Source organism: Chiloscyllium plagiosum, unplaced genomic scaffold (genome assembly GCF_037043375.1).
Source record: "Chiloscyllium plagiosum isolate Xiang-an unplaced genomic scaffold, Cpla_swu_hap1 HiC_scaffold_25, whole genome shotgun sequence".
Lineage (NCBI taxonomy): Eukaryota > Metazoa > Chordata > Chondrichthyes > Orectolobiformes > Hemiscylliidae > Chiloscyllium > Chiloscyllium plagiosum.
The window spans coordinates 39,182,399-39,197,993 of NW_028270163.1; the positions used below are offsets into that span (position 1 = coordinate 39,182,399).

At 42.0% G+C, this 15,595-nt stretch overlaps 1 protein-coding gene across 1 annotated transcript in view; it reads right to left on the reverse strand.

The window, feature by feature from the left end:
* The window catches only part of ccdc40 (coiled-coil domain 40 molecular ruler complex subunit), a 96,594-nt gene that overhangs the window by 9,032 nt on the left and 71,967 nt on the right, over positions 1-15,595 (reverse strand). The window contains exons 17-21 of the mRNA XM_043714804.2: positions 13,886-14,055; positions 12,615-12,706; positions 10,149-10,269; positions 1,855-2,043; positions 215-373 (exon numbers count right to left, since the gene is read on the reverse strand). Of these exons, the coding sequence (XP_043570739.2) occupies positions 215-373; positions 1,855-2,043; positions 10,149-10,269; positions 12,615-12,706; positions 13,886-14,055 (731 nt within the window). The remainder of the gene's footprint in view (positions 1-214; positions 374-1,854; positions 2,044-10,148; positions 10,270-12,614; positions 12,707-13,885; positions 14,056-15,595) is intronic.

The window sequence follows — 15,595 nt, forward strand, 5'->3', positions numbered from 1 at the left end:
TGGTTTGAAAAATGTACCTACATATTCAAAATAGGTTGCAATTGTTCTTGGCCAAGCACTAATAACATTAAAGTTAAGCTATTTGATTAACTTAATTAATTGTATCTAGTTATCATGTAAGATAAATTAAAATAGTTTCCAAACTAATTATTTAAATATTTGCTTTTACAAATTCTTCAAGCATGAATATCCTGTCTCATCAAGCCAATCTTACCGCTTGTTTTCTTTCCTGTTGAGATTCTATGGTTGCATTAAGTTGATCAACCATAGATTGCTGATTATGAATCTGAGACTGCTTTTCTTCCAGTTGCTGACACAGACTTGTCTGTGATTCCCTCAGCTCTTCAATAGTTCTGTCAGATTCTTCTATGTTCTAAGAAAACAAAGGTGTGACTGGAGTGAGACCAATAACATCAATTAACATTGTGAAGATAGGCATGGTTAGCTAAATCAAAGAAGTGACTTTGAATGGTCTGTAGCTGTTCACAAGCTCTACAATAACCTGCTCAGTGATGCGCAGTTTGCATTTTGCCAGGGCCATTCAGCTCCTGACCTCATTATAGCATTGGTTCAAACATGGACAAAACAGCTGAATACCAGAGGTGCAGTGAGAGTGGCAGCCTTTGACATCAAGGCCACATTTGACTAAGTATGGCATCAAGGAGCCCTAGCAAAATTGGAAACAATGGATATTAGGGGCAAACTCTCTACTGGTTGGAATCATAACTGGTACATAGGAAGATGGTTGTGGTTGTTGGATGTCAGTCATCGCAACTCCAGGACATTTCTGCAGAAGTCCCTCAGTAGAGTGTCCTAGCACAACCATCTTCAACTGCTTCATCAGTGACCTTCCATCCATCATAAGATCAGAAATGGGTATCTTTACTGATGATTGCACAATGTTCAGCACCGTTTGCAACTCCTCAAATGTTGAAGTAGTCCAACAACATCTAGACAGTATCCTTTCTTGGGCTGATCAGTGGCAGGTAACATTTCTGCCATACAAATGCCAGCAAATGATAATCTCCAGTAAGAGACAAACTAATCACCACTTCTTGACATTCAATGGTGTTGCCATCGCTGAATTCCCCCACTATCAACATCCTGAAGTTTACCATTGACCAGACATAACCACATAAACTCACCACATAAACATAGTAGCTAAAAGAGCAGGTCAGGGGCTAGGAATACTACTTTGAGTAACTTACCTCTTCATGCCTCAAAGCCCTGTCCATCATCTACAAGGCAAAAGTCAGGAATACAATGGAATACTCCCCACTTGCCTGGATAGGCGTTGCTTCAATAAAACTTAAGAAGTTTGACACCATCCAGGACAAAACAGCCTGCTTGATTGGCACCACATGCACAAGTACCCACTCCCTCCATCACCGGTGCTCAGTAGCAGCAGTGCGTTTTATCTACAAGGTGCACTGCAGAAATTCACCAAAGATCCTTCGCTAGCACCTTCCAAACCCATGTCCATCTGGAAGGAAAGAACAGCAGATATATGGGAACACCTCCACCTTCAAGCTACACACCATGCTGACATGAAAATATATTGCTGCTCCTTCACTAACACTGGGTCAAAATCTTGGAACTGTCTCCCTATTGCATTGTGGGTCAGCCTACAGCATGTGGACTGTAGTTGTTCTAGAAGGCACCTCACTACCACCACCTTCTCAAGGCCAAACTGGGCCAATCAGCAATGCCCACATCCCATGAGTGAATAAAAGAGAAAAAAAAATCAAGCTGATTGGTCAATGGGTTGCCAAACCTTCAGCTGGGTGAAAATGGATAGTGCATATTTATTTAATTGCAAAGACTTTTTGAAATATTCAGTTTCATTTATCTCACCTTTTGAATATCTGCAATTTTCTTGCATAGGTCTTCTATCGTTTTATGACAATCTTGTTTGGTTATTCGCTTCTTGCCCAATTTGACTTGTGCTTCTGCACGTGTCACAATTGTATCCCTGCGCAAGACAACAGCCTCCATTTCACGAATCATTTGCTCTTGCTGCCTCATAAGTTGATTATGACGTATCTTTGGATCAAGAATATAGATTTTATACAGTGATTTTACAGCAAAGTAATAGAACTTTCACCTCAAGTAACTTAATTTGAATTCATCCAAGACAAATGCATGTCTATTGTCAGATGACTGAGGATTATGTGAAATGAAACGAGCTAATTTCCATGACAATTGACATGAATTTAATAACCACAAATACATTAGAAATAAAACTACTACAGTACCACTTGAAAGAATAATCAACGTGTGTGCCACAATTACTGTCATATATTTTGAAATAATCTATACTTCTGAATATTTCTATTTACAAAAAGTGTGGCGCTGAAACAGCATTACCAGTCAGGCAGTATCCGAGGAGCAGGAAAGTCGATGTTTCGAGCATAAGCTCTTCATCAGGAATGTGGTGGATTGAGAGATAAATGGGAGGGGGTGGGAAATGTTGTGGAACGCTTCAGAAAACATCTCTGGGACACACACACTAAACAACCCCACCGCCCTGTGACTGATCACTTCAACTCCCCCTCCCACTCTGCCAAGGACATTGCCTCTTCCACTGCCATATCCTAGCCATCTGACGACTGGAAGAAGAACACCTCATCTTCCAGGTTTGGATCCTCCAATCACACGGAATTCATGTCACCAGTTTCCTCATCTCCCCTCCCCCCACCTATCCCAAATCCAACCCTCCAACTCGGCACTGCCCTCTTGAACTGTTCTACCTGTCCATCTTCCTTCCCACCTATCCACTCCACCTTCCACTCCAACCTATCACTATCACCTCCCACCTTCATCCACATATTACATTCCAGCTACCCTGCCTCCATCCTCACCCCCTCCCATTTATATCTCAGACCCCTTGGACACAACACCCCCCCACCCCACTCACAATCCTAATGAAGAGCGTATGTTCAAAACAGTGACTCTCCTGCTCTTTGGATGTTGCCTGATTTGCTGTGCTATTCCAGCTCAACACTTTTTGACTCTGATCTGCAGTCCTCATAATAATATTTCTACACATGGTTAATAGAGAATAAAAGTAAAAATGGAATACTTAATTGTGACATACAAAATATCCCAGGATTAGTGTTGGGATACCTTAAATAACTCCATTAAAACTGGTATCCTGTCACCAAGTCATCTTTTATTTGCACGTGCATAGTACATGACACTGACCCGGTTAGTTCAAACCAGGCTCCCAGAGCAAACAGAACCCCAGATATATCTGTCAGCCAGGACTCCCTGCTTGGACCAGGTTAACAACCCCAATCAGGAAACTCATATTTTATGATTTGAAGATGCTGGTGTTGGACTGGAGTATACAATGTTAAAAATCACACAACAGCAGGTTATAGTCCAACAGATTTATTTGGACGTACTAGCTTTCAGAGTACTGCTCCTTCATCAGGTATTTGTGGACTATAAGATATCTTATACTCCACAACCACCTGATGACAGAGCAGCGCTCCAAAAGCTAGTACTTCCAAATAAACCTGTTGGAATATAACCTGGTGTTGTGTGATTTTTAACTTCCTATTTTATGAGGTCAACCTGACTGACCTCATTCCAATCACAATATCCTTCCCCTTTAAGACCTAGGATGTAGGCCCATTTGTTTTCCTGCAGCTTTGCCTGGGGTACCTGGTCTAGTTCCTCCGAGAATGCACTGGATACTGGCGGCGTAGATAGCGCGCCTCTTGTGCCTGGAGTATCTTGGCCAAAATTCACCTTCTTCAGGCGGTAACAGCACAGAGGCTGTGACATCTGTTGTGTCCATCTTGTCCTCAGAGCTTTCTTCAATGCTTGGCAGAGAGGTAGAAGTTGAAACTTTATTGCTGGAACAGCACAGCAGGTCAGGCAGCATCCAGGGAACAGGAGATTCGACGTTTCGGGCACAGGCCCTTCTTCAGGAATGAGCAGAGAGTGTTCAGCAGGAGAAGATAAAAGGTAGGGAGGAGGGACTTGGAGGAGGGGCGTTGGAAATGTGATAGGTGGAAAGAGGTCAAGGTGAGGGTGATAGGTCGGAGTAGGATGGAGGCATTCCTTCGTCTCCGCCGCATCTGCTATCCCATTCTCCCAATTCCTTCGTCTCCGCCGCATCTGCTCCCAGGAGGACCAGTTCAAAATACGTACAACACAGATGGCCTCCTTCTTCAAGGACCGCAATTTCCCCCCCGACGTGGTCGACGGTGCCCTCCACCGCATCTCCTCCACTTCCCGCTCCTCCGCCCTTGAGCCCCGCCCCTCCAACCGCCACCAGGACAGAACCCCACTAGTCCTCACCTACCACCCCACCAATCTCCATGTACAGCGCATCATCCGCCGTCACTTCCGCCACCTCCAAACAGACCCCAGCACCCAGGATATATTTCCCTCCCCTCCCCTATCAGCTTTCCGTAGAGACCACTCCCTCCGCGACTCCCTTGTCAGATCCACACCCCCCACCGACCCAACCTCCACTCCCGGCACCTTCCCTTGCAACCGCAGGAGGTGGAACACTTGTGCCCACACCTCCCCCCTCACTTCTCTCCAAGGCCCCAAAGGAAACTTCCATATCCGCCACAGATTCACCTGCACCTCCATCCACATCATCTACTGCAGCCGGTGTGGCCTCCTCTATGTTGGGGAGACAGGCTGCCTACTTGCGGAGCGTTTCAGAGAGCGCCTCTGGGCCACCCGGACGAACCAACCCAACCACCCTGTAGCACAGCATTTCAACTCCCCCTTCCACTCCACCGAGGATATGCAGGTCATTGGACTCATCCACCGCCAAACCACAACAACGCAACGGTCGGAGGAGGAGCGTCTTATCTTCCGACTGGGAACCCTCCAACCACAGGGGATGAACTTGGACTTCACCAGTTTCTTCATCCCCCCTCCCCCCACCTTGTCTCAGCCGAATCCCTCCAGCCCGGCACCGCCTTCCTGACCTGCAGTCTTCTTCTTGACCTCTCCGACTCCATCCTACTCTGACCTATCACCCTCACCTTGACCTCTTTCCACCTATCACATTTCCAACACCCCTCCTCCAAGTCCCTCCTCCCTACCTTTTATCTTCTGCTGCTGAACACTCTCTGCTCATTCCTGAAGAAGGACCTGTGCCCGAAACGTCGAATCTCCTGTTCCCTGGATGCTGCCTGACCTGCTGTGCTGTTCCAGCAATAAAGTTTCAACTTTGATCTCCAGCATCTGCAGACCTCACTTTCTCCCCAGAGAGGTAGAACCCATGGGTTCTGACAGGTTGCCAGATGTTCTGAGGGTCCAGGTATGTTTTGCTCTGCCTCGTTTGCAAGTTTGCAGCTTTCATGTAGTTTGCAGGCTTGTTCACGACTGCCTCTTGTACCCGACCTTTGTATGTCACAGGACCTGACCTCATGTTGACCATGCTGCTTACCCATACAGGGCCAGGTATTCTTGTGACTTCAACACCAAAGTTCCTCCCCTGAAGTAAACTGCTTAGAGGATCCATTATTGGCATTCCTGATGCTGTTTCACCCTCTCCACTAGAGGGGAAGATTAAATTTAACATGGTGTGGAGTCTTCTCTCTGCTGGAGTTGTTCCTGTAGTTGTGTGAGTGGCGATCTAATAGTCAAATAGGAACCAGAACAGTTTGGTATTGAGTTAAGCTGTAAGCTGTTTCTTTAAGCTTGCCTTCAAAATTTGGATTGCTCTTTCTGCCGGACCATTGAACAATAGATGGTATGGAGCTGGCCTTACATGACGAATGCCAATGACTTCAGGAAATACTCGATTTCTCTGCTGGCCCTTTGTCTTTGATCAACATCTCTAGGAATCCATGTGTTGCAAAAGATGTTTGCAACTTTTCAATTATCACCCTTGTGTTTGACAAATGAACTCCATGCATGTCCAATCACTTTGAGTGGGCATCCACAATGGCTAAAACATATAGACCATGGAAGGACTGGCATGGATGACATATAATCAAGCCATTTCCATGAATGTGGGGGAGCTGCTGGCAATAATTAATGTACTTCTTGGCACTCTGGGCACTGCTCCACCGATGCGGCTACATCAGCATCCAATCTTGACCACGTTTTGCCATAACGTTTTGACATAATGTTTTGCCAACATTTTCATTTTGGAAACCCCTGGATGACTCTGGTAGAGTTCAGCCAGTATCTGGTGGTGACCTTTGCTTGGGATAATCACTCTTGCTTCCTATAATAATATAGGTAAAAACAATGACTGCAGATGCTGGAAACCAGATTCTGGATTAGTGGTGCTGGAAGAGCACAGCAGTTCAGGCAGCACTGCTCCTCAGATGCTGCCTGAACTGCTGTGCTCTTCCAGCACCACTATTTCAGAATCCTGTAATAATATGCCATCCTCGGTGGTGAACTGTCTCACCAGGTCCAGAAGGGTTTCAGTTCTGGTTGTGGTTGCCTTTTTCTTTCCCTATCACCACCAGCTGTTTCTTTTTGTGTCCACAGTACAATATGGTCAGTGGTGACTGGAAGGGTGTCCGGAAAGTTTAAAAACAGAAAGTACTCTTCTACTATATCTACCAGCAGGAGGCAGATCAAGGCATCCATATTTGCCACTTGGTCACCCAGATGGTGTTCTAACTTGTAACTGTACGCACTGAGAATAAGAGGCTACCACTGAATTCGACCTGAAGCAATGGACAACATGGCTTTGTCCTCTTTAAGTAGCTCTAGCAGCGGTTTGTGGTCTGTTACTATTTACATCTATAAAGGTATTGGTGGAACTTTCTCACATCAAAGAAGACTGTCAAACTTTTCTTCTCTACCTGGACCTATCTTCGTTTGGCATTGGCCAAGGTCCAGGAAGCATATGCTGTCAGGCATTCCTCTCTGCAGGGCCACTGGTGAGCCAACACTAATGTACAGGGAGGCATTACGTGCCATTTGCCACATTTTGTTTGGAATCATAGTGTGCCACCACCTTCGATGACAATAGTTGTTTCTCCATTTCCCTAAAGGCTACATTTTGGCTATGAGACCATTTCCAAGACTGACCCTTTCTCAATAGCAGATATAAGGGTGCCAGGATGGAGGTCAGGTTATGTTTTAATTTTCCGTTATAATTCAGCAACTCAATAAAAGATCTAAGCTCCGGCTGATGATATCCCAACAGGCAGTCTGATATATTGGTACAAACCCTTATGGGTATTAATTGTACCATACTTCTGGGAATCCTCATCTATTTGCAATTATAGGTATACATGGCTCATGTCCAGCTTTGTGAAGGACAGTCACCCCTGCCAGTTTTGTATATCAGTCCTCTATGTGAGGAATTGGGTATTTATCCAGCAGCAAAATGCAGTTGTCTGTTTGTTTGAAATCTCCACAAAGTCGGTAAGACTGAAGCTACCCAGTCTACATAATGTGCTGGTTTGATGATTCCTTTGCGTTTCAGCATCCTGATTTCTGCCTCTACTTTCTCAAGTAAGGTAAATGGCACTGGACAGGCCTTGCAGAATCATGGAATTGCTTCTTGGTCAACATGTAAGGTGGCCTTGGCACCTTTCATAGTCTAGACCTTCCCGAAAAACTTCCAGGTATTTAGTTAGGACTTCATTCAGGCAGCCATTTACTAATCAAAACATTTTGAGCCAATCAAGTTAAATATTACTCAACCAATTTCGCCCCATTATGCTTGGGCCTGAGCCTTTTACTACAATCAGTGGGAACTAAATCAGCTGCTTCTCATAAGAGATTGGAACCGAACCTGTACCCTTAATATGTTGGTGTTCCAAGGTATAGGTTCTTCACCTGGCCAGGGTCTTAGAGCAAACTTAAGGGTCAGAGTTTAGTGCGAATTTTTGTAAAGACTGGTTCGGCAATAACTGATCCTGCAAGCACAGTATCAACCTCAATTAGAAGGGTGACCATTAACCAGATGTTTATTTGACTGGGTCTGATTTGGATGTTGCTAAACAATTCAACTTTTCCAAACCAGCCGTAGGTGGAACTTCCAGTGTGTGCACTCTTATAGATGAAAATGTGTTGCTGGAAAAGCGCAGCAGGTCAGGCAGCATCTAAGGAGCAGGAGAATCGATGTTTCGGGCATGTGCCCAGCAGGCTAAGATGCTGGGCACACTTTCCTCATTCCTGAAGAAGGGCTCATGCCTGAAACGTCGATTCTCCTGCTCCTTGGATGCTGCCTGACCTGCTGCGCTTTTCCAGCAACACATTTTCAGCTCTGAACTCCAGCATCTGCAGTCCTCACTTTCTCCTCGCACTCTTATAGATGTCAGCCTACAAGTTCTCTTACTTCATTTCGGTTCAGTAGGACTCTTCTGCTGTCTCGAGTCTATATACCGGCAGGAACTACTGGCTGGAATCTTCAAGAAAATTTTAACCGTTTGGTCGAGGTTTGGTTTTGTTTTGAAGTTTTGCTGTGGGCTGACCTAGAGTCCTTATGTTCTGGATATGTCCTGAGTGAGCCTTTGCAATTGCCTTCTCTCAAGTAGTGCTCCCCAAGCTCAGCTGGCCTGCTGAGGGTGTCCACTCTGTCCGAATACCTATAAGTCATAAGCTCCACTTGCCACATTTTCTAATGACAAAGCCAGTTAAAATTGGGCTTCAGCTAGTAAGTGCTTTCGCATGATCACATCATTTATCCCACTCTCATTGCACGAGGTAACTCCACAAACATCAGTATCCTGTCACCAAGTCACCTTTATTTACAATGCATAATACATGGCACTGACCCAGCTAGCTCAGAGCTGGCACTTAGAATGAACAGAACTCTTGACACTCCTGTTTCTTTTCTTTTAAAACGTCCCCCACATTACCACTGCACCCAAAGGGGGCCCAGCAGTAGCGCTTACATTTTCCCCAAATCACTCATGGCTGTGTGTTTATGCATAGTGACATGATAAAAAGACACCATTGTGCTGAAACTTCATTCTATATTTTTCACCACCAGGAAAGCACACATGTGACAGTGAAACATTAATAAACAAAGCCTGATAAGAGTAATGCTTATATGAAAAAAAGGTAGGCAGAGAAGGAGGGAACTAAATCAAAATAGTGCTGGAGGGAGGAATAAAGCACTCCATCTCCCCCCGGTGCCCACCTCTCCCTAAAGCCATTGAGAGCCACATGCTCCCTTGCCAATGACACCTGGGACACTCCTGTTCATAACTGTCAGCCAGGGCATCCTAATTAGACTAGGTTAACAGTCCCAATCAGGGAACACATATTCTATGAAGTTAACAATCACCACAGTGCCAATTGTAATATGTTTGTGATCTTCCTGAACACTGCTTGTGTAAAGCTGTGGATACAGAATTTTGATTACAGCACAGCTATACCATTTAAATGAAATATTAATCAATCTGCTGAATAATTTACACGAAATAAGGGCTGCATTCTTCATGTCACAAAGTTACAGTCAATTTGCTCTAACTGACAGAAGTTTCTTGGTTAATTGCTCTAACTGACAGAGGTTTATTGGTTAATTCGGTGTTATGTGGCTTCTCCTCTCTAAAGTTAAAGATCAGGAAATGTTTGGTTTTCTTCATTTTTACTTTGTATAAAAATATAAAAGCTGATCCATGTTCACCTGTACAGTGGTGAGTCATTTCAATAATATCGTATTTGAGTTGATTTGATTAGAATCAGAATGGTTATATTACAGAAGACCATTCAGTCAACTGTGGCTGCACTGACTGTCTGCAACAGCAGATCACTAAGTACCACATTTTCCACCCCCATACCCTTTTTCCTTAGTCCTGCAAACATTTCTACTTCAGCTAATAATTTTCCCTCAAAAGCCACAACCACTTTCTCAGGCAGTGTGTTACCAATGACCTACTGCATTAAAAAGTCTTTCTTTATGTCACCTTTGGTTCTTTTGCGATACACTTTAAATCAGTGTCCTCTAGTTTTTATCATTTCAGCAATGGAAACTATCTCATCCTATCTACTGTGTCTAGAATTACTGAATCTTCATGACTTTGAATACCTCTATCAAACCACTTCTTAGCCTCAGTTCTAAAGGAGAACAGTCCCAATTTTGCCAATCTCCCTAGAAAACTGAAGTTCCTCAAACCTGAATTCGAACTGTATCAAGGTGTAAAGCTTATTTTTAGTTCATTGGTTTGCAATATCTTTGTAGATGAACTCACTTGCATCCTGTGTATCTCAGCTTTCATGGCTCGTATCTCATTCTGTCCTACATCTGAGTCAACAGCTGACCGTGCCTCTTTTGCTAGTTGAATCTTCTTCTCCCACAGCATAATCTGGCGTCTGTAAATGTAAATACATAATGAAAATATATTGGGAGAGAAAATGTGGAAGTATGGAATGCATAATACAAAAAGCAGATAGATTTCCAAGAGTTTTTTTAATTAAACAAAGCTTCACTGTCAAGATCACTATTTAAAAGTGAAAGTAACAATTACACAGTCCTAATCCCAGATAGCCACTGAGAGCAGACAAATAAAGATAGTAGGAACAGAAATGGGCCATTTGGCCCTTCAATTCTCAGTAACCTAATTTTATGAGTTTATTTTAAATTAGATTTTTTTTTGTCTGATTAATTGTCCTAAGAAGTGGAGAGGGGTCATTACTCTCAATAGCACCATCGTGGTTGCAACATGAAGAAAAGGTAATTGCCATTCAATTGGAATGAAGAGAAAAACGTGAATGGTTGGAAGCGAGAAATGTGAAAGTGCTGTGATGGTCATTAGAACCTACAAGCAAATTATACTTTCCAAATGAGTTATGAAATTGAATCTATTGTTTACCTAATTTGTAGGTATTAAACCAAGAATTTCAGTAGTTTATTTTTAAACTGAACTGAATTAAATAACAGACCACCTGCCTTCCCTTCCTAGATCACATGAAAATGGATATTATAAATGCCCTCTCCTAGCTCTCTATTTTAGTACAAGGTTTGCTAGTGTGGAGGCAGGACATTTCCTAGTTCTGCAAACCTCAACTGGGAAAAAGTACTCTGGATGGTCAAATTTACATTCCTTGGGAGGTGGGCCACCTGGAATGAAAGCTGAAGCTGCTGACTGCAGATGTAGCGTAGATGCAAAGACTGCATCTGTGCACTGACATAATTCTAAAATTTAACATAAGAAAATGAATCCATAAACATCACTATCCCCATCAGTACACATTCTCCTTGGCCCATCAATGCCAACTCCATGGCCTCTCATATCTTCTTTACTAAATTGTGCCCTGTACCAATACCCTGCCAACCCGTGCCTCCTATGTCCTCCCATTCCCCCACAAGTACCTTTGCCGAACCCTCTCCACGCCAACTCACCTAGTATCCACAATGGATAATTTCACCTATGTGTCTATTGATGAAATCAGTATGGAAAAAAAGACTCATTGATTAAAAAAAATTTAAATTCCATCAAATAATACCTTATAAAAACAAATGTTTGTACTGAGTTGCTTGACAGCTTTGACAATTTCAAAATGTTTGTGCATTCTTTTTGCAATCCTATAGAGCGAATGATATCCCCTCCCTTGTCTGTCATTGGACTGTACTCACATGATACATCATCTCACTAAAGGGGAAATCCTGTCTATAAAAAGAATTTGAAACAAACCTCATCAGCAGTCTGTTTACCAGACATCCAAAATCAACTTAAATGGTCATGTAAGAATGTACCTGGGTCAGCCATCATTCAAATCCAAATATTGAGCTGTTTCAAGATGCTATTGCCTCTATTCTAAACCCCTCCGAATTTGGCGTACAAATTGTGCCTGTGCTTGCTTAACATACATTGACTTCCAGTAAATTAACAATTCAAATTGTACATTTTCATCTTTGTACTCAAATCCTAAATGTTTCGTCCTATTCTTACTTCTGTAATTCCCGTCAGTTCTATAACCCTCAAAGAATGTGGTCTTCAAACTCTGGATCTTGTGCATACCCTATTCCCTTCATTTCTCTTCTCTTTGTCATCTTAGCTCTGGAATTCCCTCTCTAAATCTCTCAGCTCATTAATCCTATGAACCTTCCTTAAAGCTTACTTTTTTGACCAAGCTTTCAATCACATGTACAAGTATATTTCCTTGAGTTTGGTGTAAATTTTTGTCTTTTATATAGAAAAAATAGGAACTTAGGAACAGGAATAGGTCATTCAGCCCCTCGAGCCTGATCCACTATCTAATAAGATCATGGTTGATCTCTGGCTCAACTCCATATACCTGCCTTTTGCCCATATCCTTAATGCCTTTGTTTAACAAAAATTAATATATCTCAGATTTAAAACTAACAACTAACATCAAATGCCATTTTTGGAAGAGTGCCAAACCTCTACCACCCTTTGTTCTTGATAACATCTCTTCTGAATGGCCTGGCCCTCATTCTCAGACTATGTCTCCTAGGTCTAGAATCTTCAACCAACGGAAATAGTTTATTCTCTTTTCTTCTATTAATATCCTGAAGACTTTCATCAGATCATGTCTTAATCTTCTAATTTAGAATGCTTCAGAATATTTTTCAACATAAAGGAACTTTATAAATGTATATTATTATTTAAAACCATTCCAGATTAATATTAATGAAGCATTTAGGTTCACTTCAAATAGAAATTAAAATCAGAGCAATACACTGGTATACTTACTCTGCTTCCACAAGACTGTTAACTAGCCGTTCTTTCTCTTCCTTCAGCTGATCCAGCTTTTGCTGTTTTTCAATAGCTTCTCGCTCAGCATCCTGAAAAGGTAAATGAAAATACTTAGGTGTATCCAGCAAATTTTAATTCAACATTTTATTCAATGTTGTAGGCCATTACTCATCTTGTGATTTGCAAGGTGTCACTTACAAGTAGATAAAGCACTTTTTCTAATGAAGCCTTTAGCCACCTAATTAGATTGCTAAATAACATACGTGCTTTGCATTTAAGCAAAGCATTATTATTCTTTGCCACAACCTGTCTAAATTTACAAATCTTGCTAAATTAAATTCGAAATAGCTTTGCTTTTTAAATATCAAAATATTCATCCAGAACTTTGGAAAAATAAAACTTTGAAGTAAAATGCTGTATCTCATGGAAAACCAAAATGCAATCAAAAACAAAACCAGTCTCATATTGTCACCTTGCTCACATATAACTAACATTATACTTTGCAGGGGAAAACGAAAAACGAAAGCAGTAGTGCAAATCATCTACAATAACTTTTAGGCATCATTAGAAAATATAAAAATATAGTGAAGAAAAAACCTGTTGGATCACCAAGCCTGCCTCTAACTCAAGATGCCTAGAGCATTATGGCAGTTACTACACCCACATGCAACTACATAATTTCATGAGCAAATAAAAATAAATCTTGAAAACACTTTGGAAAGTCTCCTCTGATTCCGAGTGGTGGATCAAAATCAGTTGAGGTAATCCCTGAACCAATCGAATGCACCTTTTGAAGATGTGCAGAATTTGCAGGCACCACACATTTTTAAGATGCTCAGTTTTCTCAGAAATGAACATCTAACATCTGATCTATCCCGAGACATGTATATTTTCAATGGATGTTCCTTAATCTTGCTCAATTTGTCAAACTTGAAATATCTATCATTTGATATGCAATTCAACCCTTTCCTTATTTTAAACACATATATCAGGATGCTTTTAAGTATGTTCCTGTGAAGTAAATATTTCCAGCTCTCCAAGTCTATAGGGTAAATAATTTTTTTAAGCTAGAAATCATTCCTGCAGCACTCCTGTGAACACTTTCCATGGCTGCTATAATCCATTCCATACAAGAGAACCAAAATTGAGTGCAATACTCTGGATGTCATCTGACTAAAGACAAGCATAATGACAAACAATGATGATGCACTTACTTCTATGATGGAAGGGTGTTGTATATTTGCAAACTATTTTTTAACCATACTGACCTTCAATGCGGTTACAAATTCATTTTCCATCAATATATTTGAGTGCTCAAGTAAATCCTTCATGGAGGCATTCTTTGTTAACAACCCATTGAGTTTCACCATGTCATTAGACAGAGCACGCATGTGACGTTCAATGTCTTTCTTTGCATTCAATCCTTGTTGTATCATGTCTACAGGAAGAAAATATATTGGATTAGTTGTGTCAAATAACATTGTTGAAGTAGAGGACAAGCTGGTGAGTACAGCAAAGGGAAATTAAATAGGCAGATAGGTGGTCATGGCGGTGGTGGGTTGGGGTTTAGTACAAAATGGTATCTACGATTTTTATGCAAGTGTGACATAACATTTTGAAGGGGCTGGATTTTTACTGCCAAGGCAGGTAGCTTGAGTTGGAAAATTTGCTGACCTGCCCCCATATGAAGGGTCCTATCACATGCAATTTTTGTTCTGGTGAGGTGGGAATAGGTGTTGCCACGTGAGAAGGTGGTTCAGAAGTGGGTCAAATGCTGGTTAGAAGGCCTACCACAGTTCTTTGAAACTTCAGCCCAGATTTTATAAAGAGCTGTTTGTTAGGCCCCCACCCACCTCCAGAAGGCCCAGTGGATCTGTTTTGCGCCCATGAATTCATGCTCATCACTGCCAGGATATCCCAGAATTAACCAGCATCTTTGTGCCGATGCCATTTATAAAAAGCCATCGTGTAACCAGACAAGTATTATTTGTAGTACTGCCAAGCACAGTTCCTGATATTTGTTCCATACGTGGCAGAGAAGGGAAAGATGATGCCTTGCTTTGCAAGGAGGGACTTGGTGGATGGGGTGGTGCAGACACAGTACATCGTCTTTACCCAGGATCAGCAAAAGAGGCTTTGATATCAGACAATGTTAGACTTTTCCAAGATTGTCACCTGCTCACTATAATCTTAGTCATTTGGAGGAATGCACAGCAATGTAAAACATTGTACAACACACAGCTCCCAGTCTAAGTTCCAATGACTTATAGTGTCTCTGCTACTGTACCATCCTTGGCTCATGCTCTAGCAATCTTAATATTGCCTGCAACACTTGCTCACTTGCTTTTACCCACTTCTGGTCTGACCTCATGGCCTCCTGTGCTGATCCTGGGTGAAGAGGATGGACTGTCTCTGCACCACCCCATCTACCCAGGTCCTCCATGTCATTGCCCACAAAGCGAGGCATCAAATTTCCCTTCTCTGTCAGATCTGGGGCAAATATCAGGAACTGTGCTTGGCAGTTCTGGACTATAGTGCTTGTCTGGATGCACAATGGCCTTTTAAAATGGCACTGGCATGAAGATACTGCGATATCCTTACAATGACAAGTTGTCTTAAGTCTGGCGAGTGGTAGAATGGGGCTAGAACCAGAAAATAAGGCTGCCACATGAGTGAGATTGGTAGTTAATGAAGTGAGAGAATTTGCTAGGGATCGCAGAAAGAAACCCTCCATGAAAAGCAACAAAATTGACACTTAGTTCACAAACATATAATTCAGCCAATAGTCTTTCTAGAAATGCATGTGACATTGGTGAATTCATAACTAGAGTACTGTGCACAGGTTTAATTCAATTTCTAAGAAAAAGATATTCTTGCAGGTGATGGAGCATAAGTTCATGATATTGGCTCTACAGAAGAGTGAATAATGTGATAATGAATTAAGTTAATTAGGTCTATATTCACTGAACTTTAGAAAT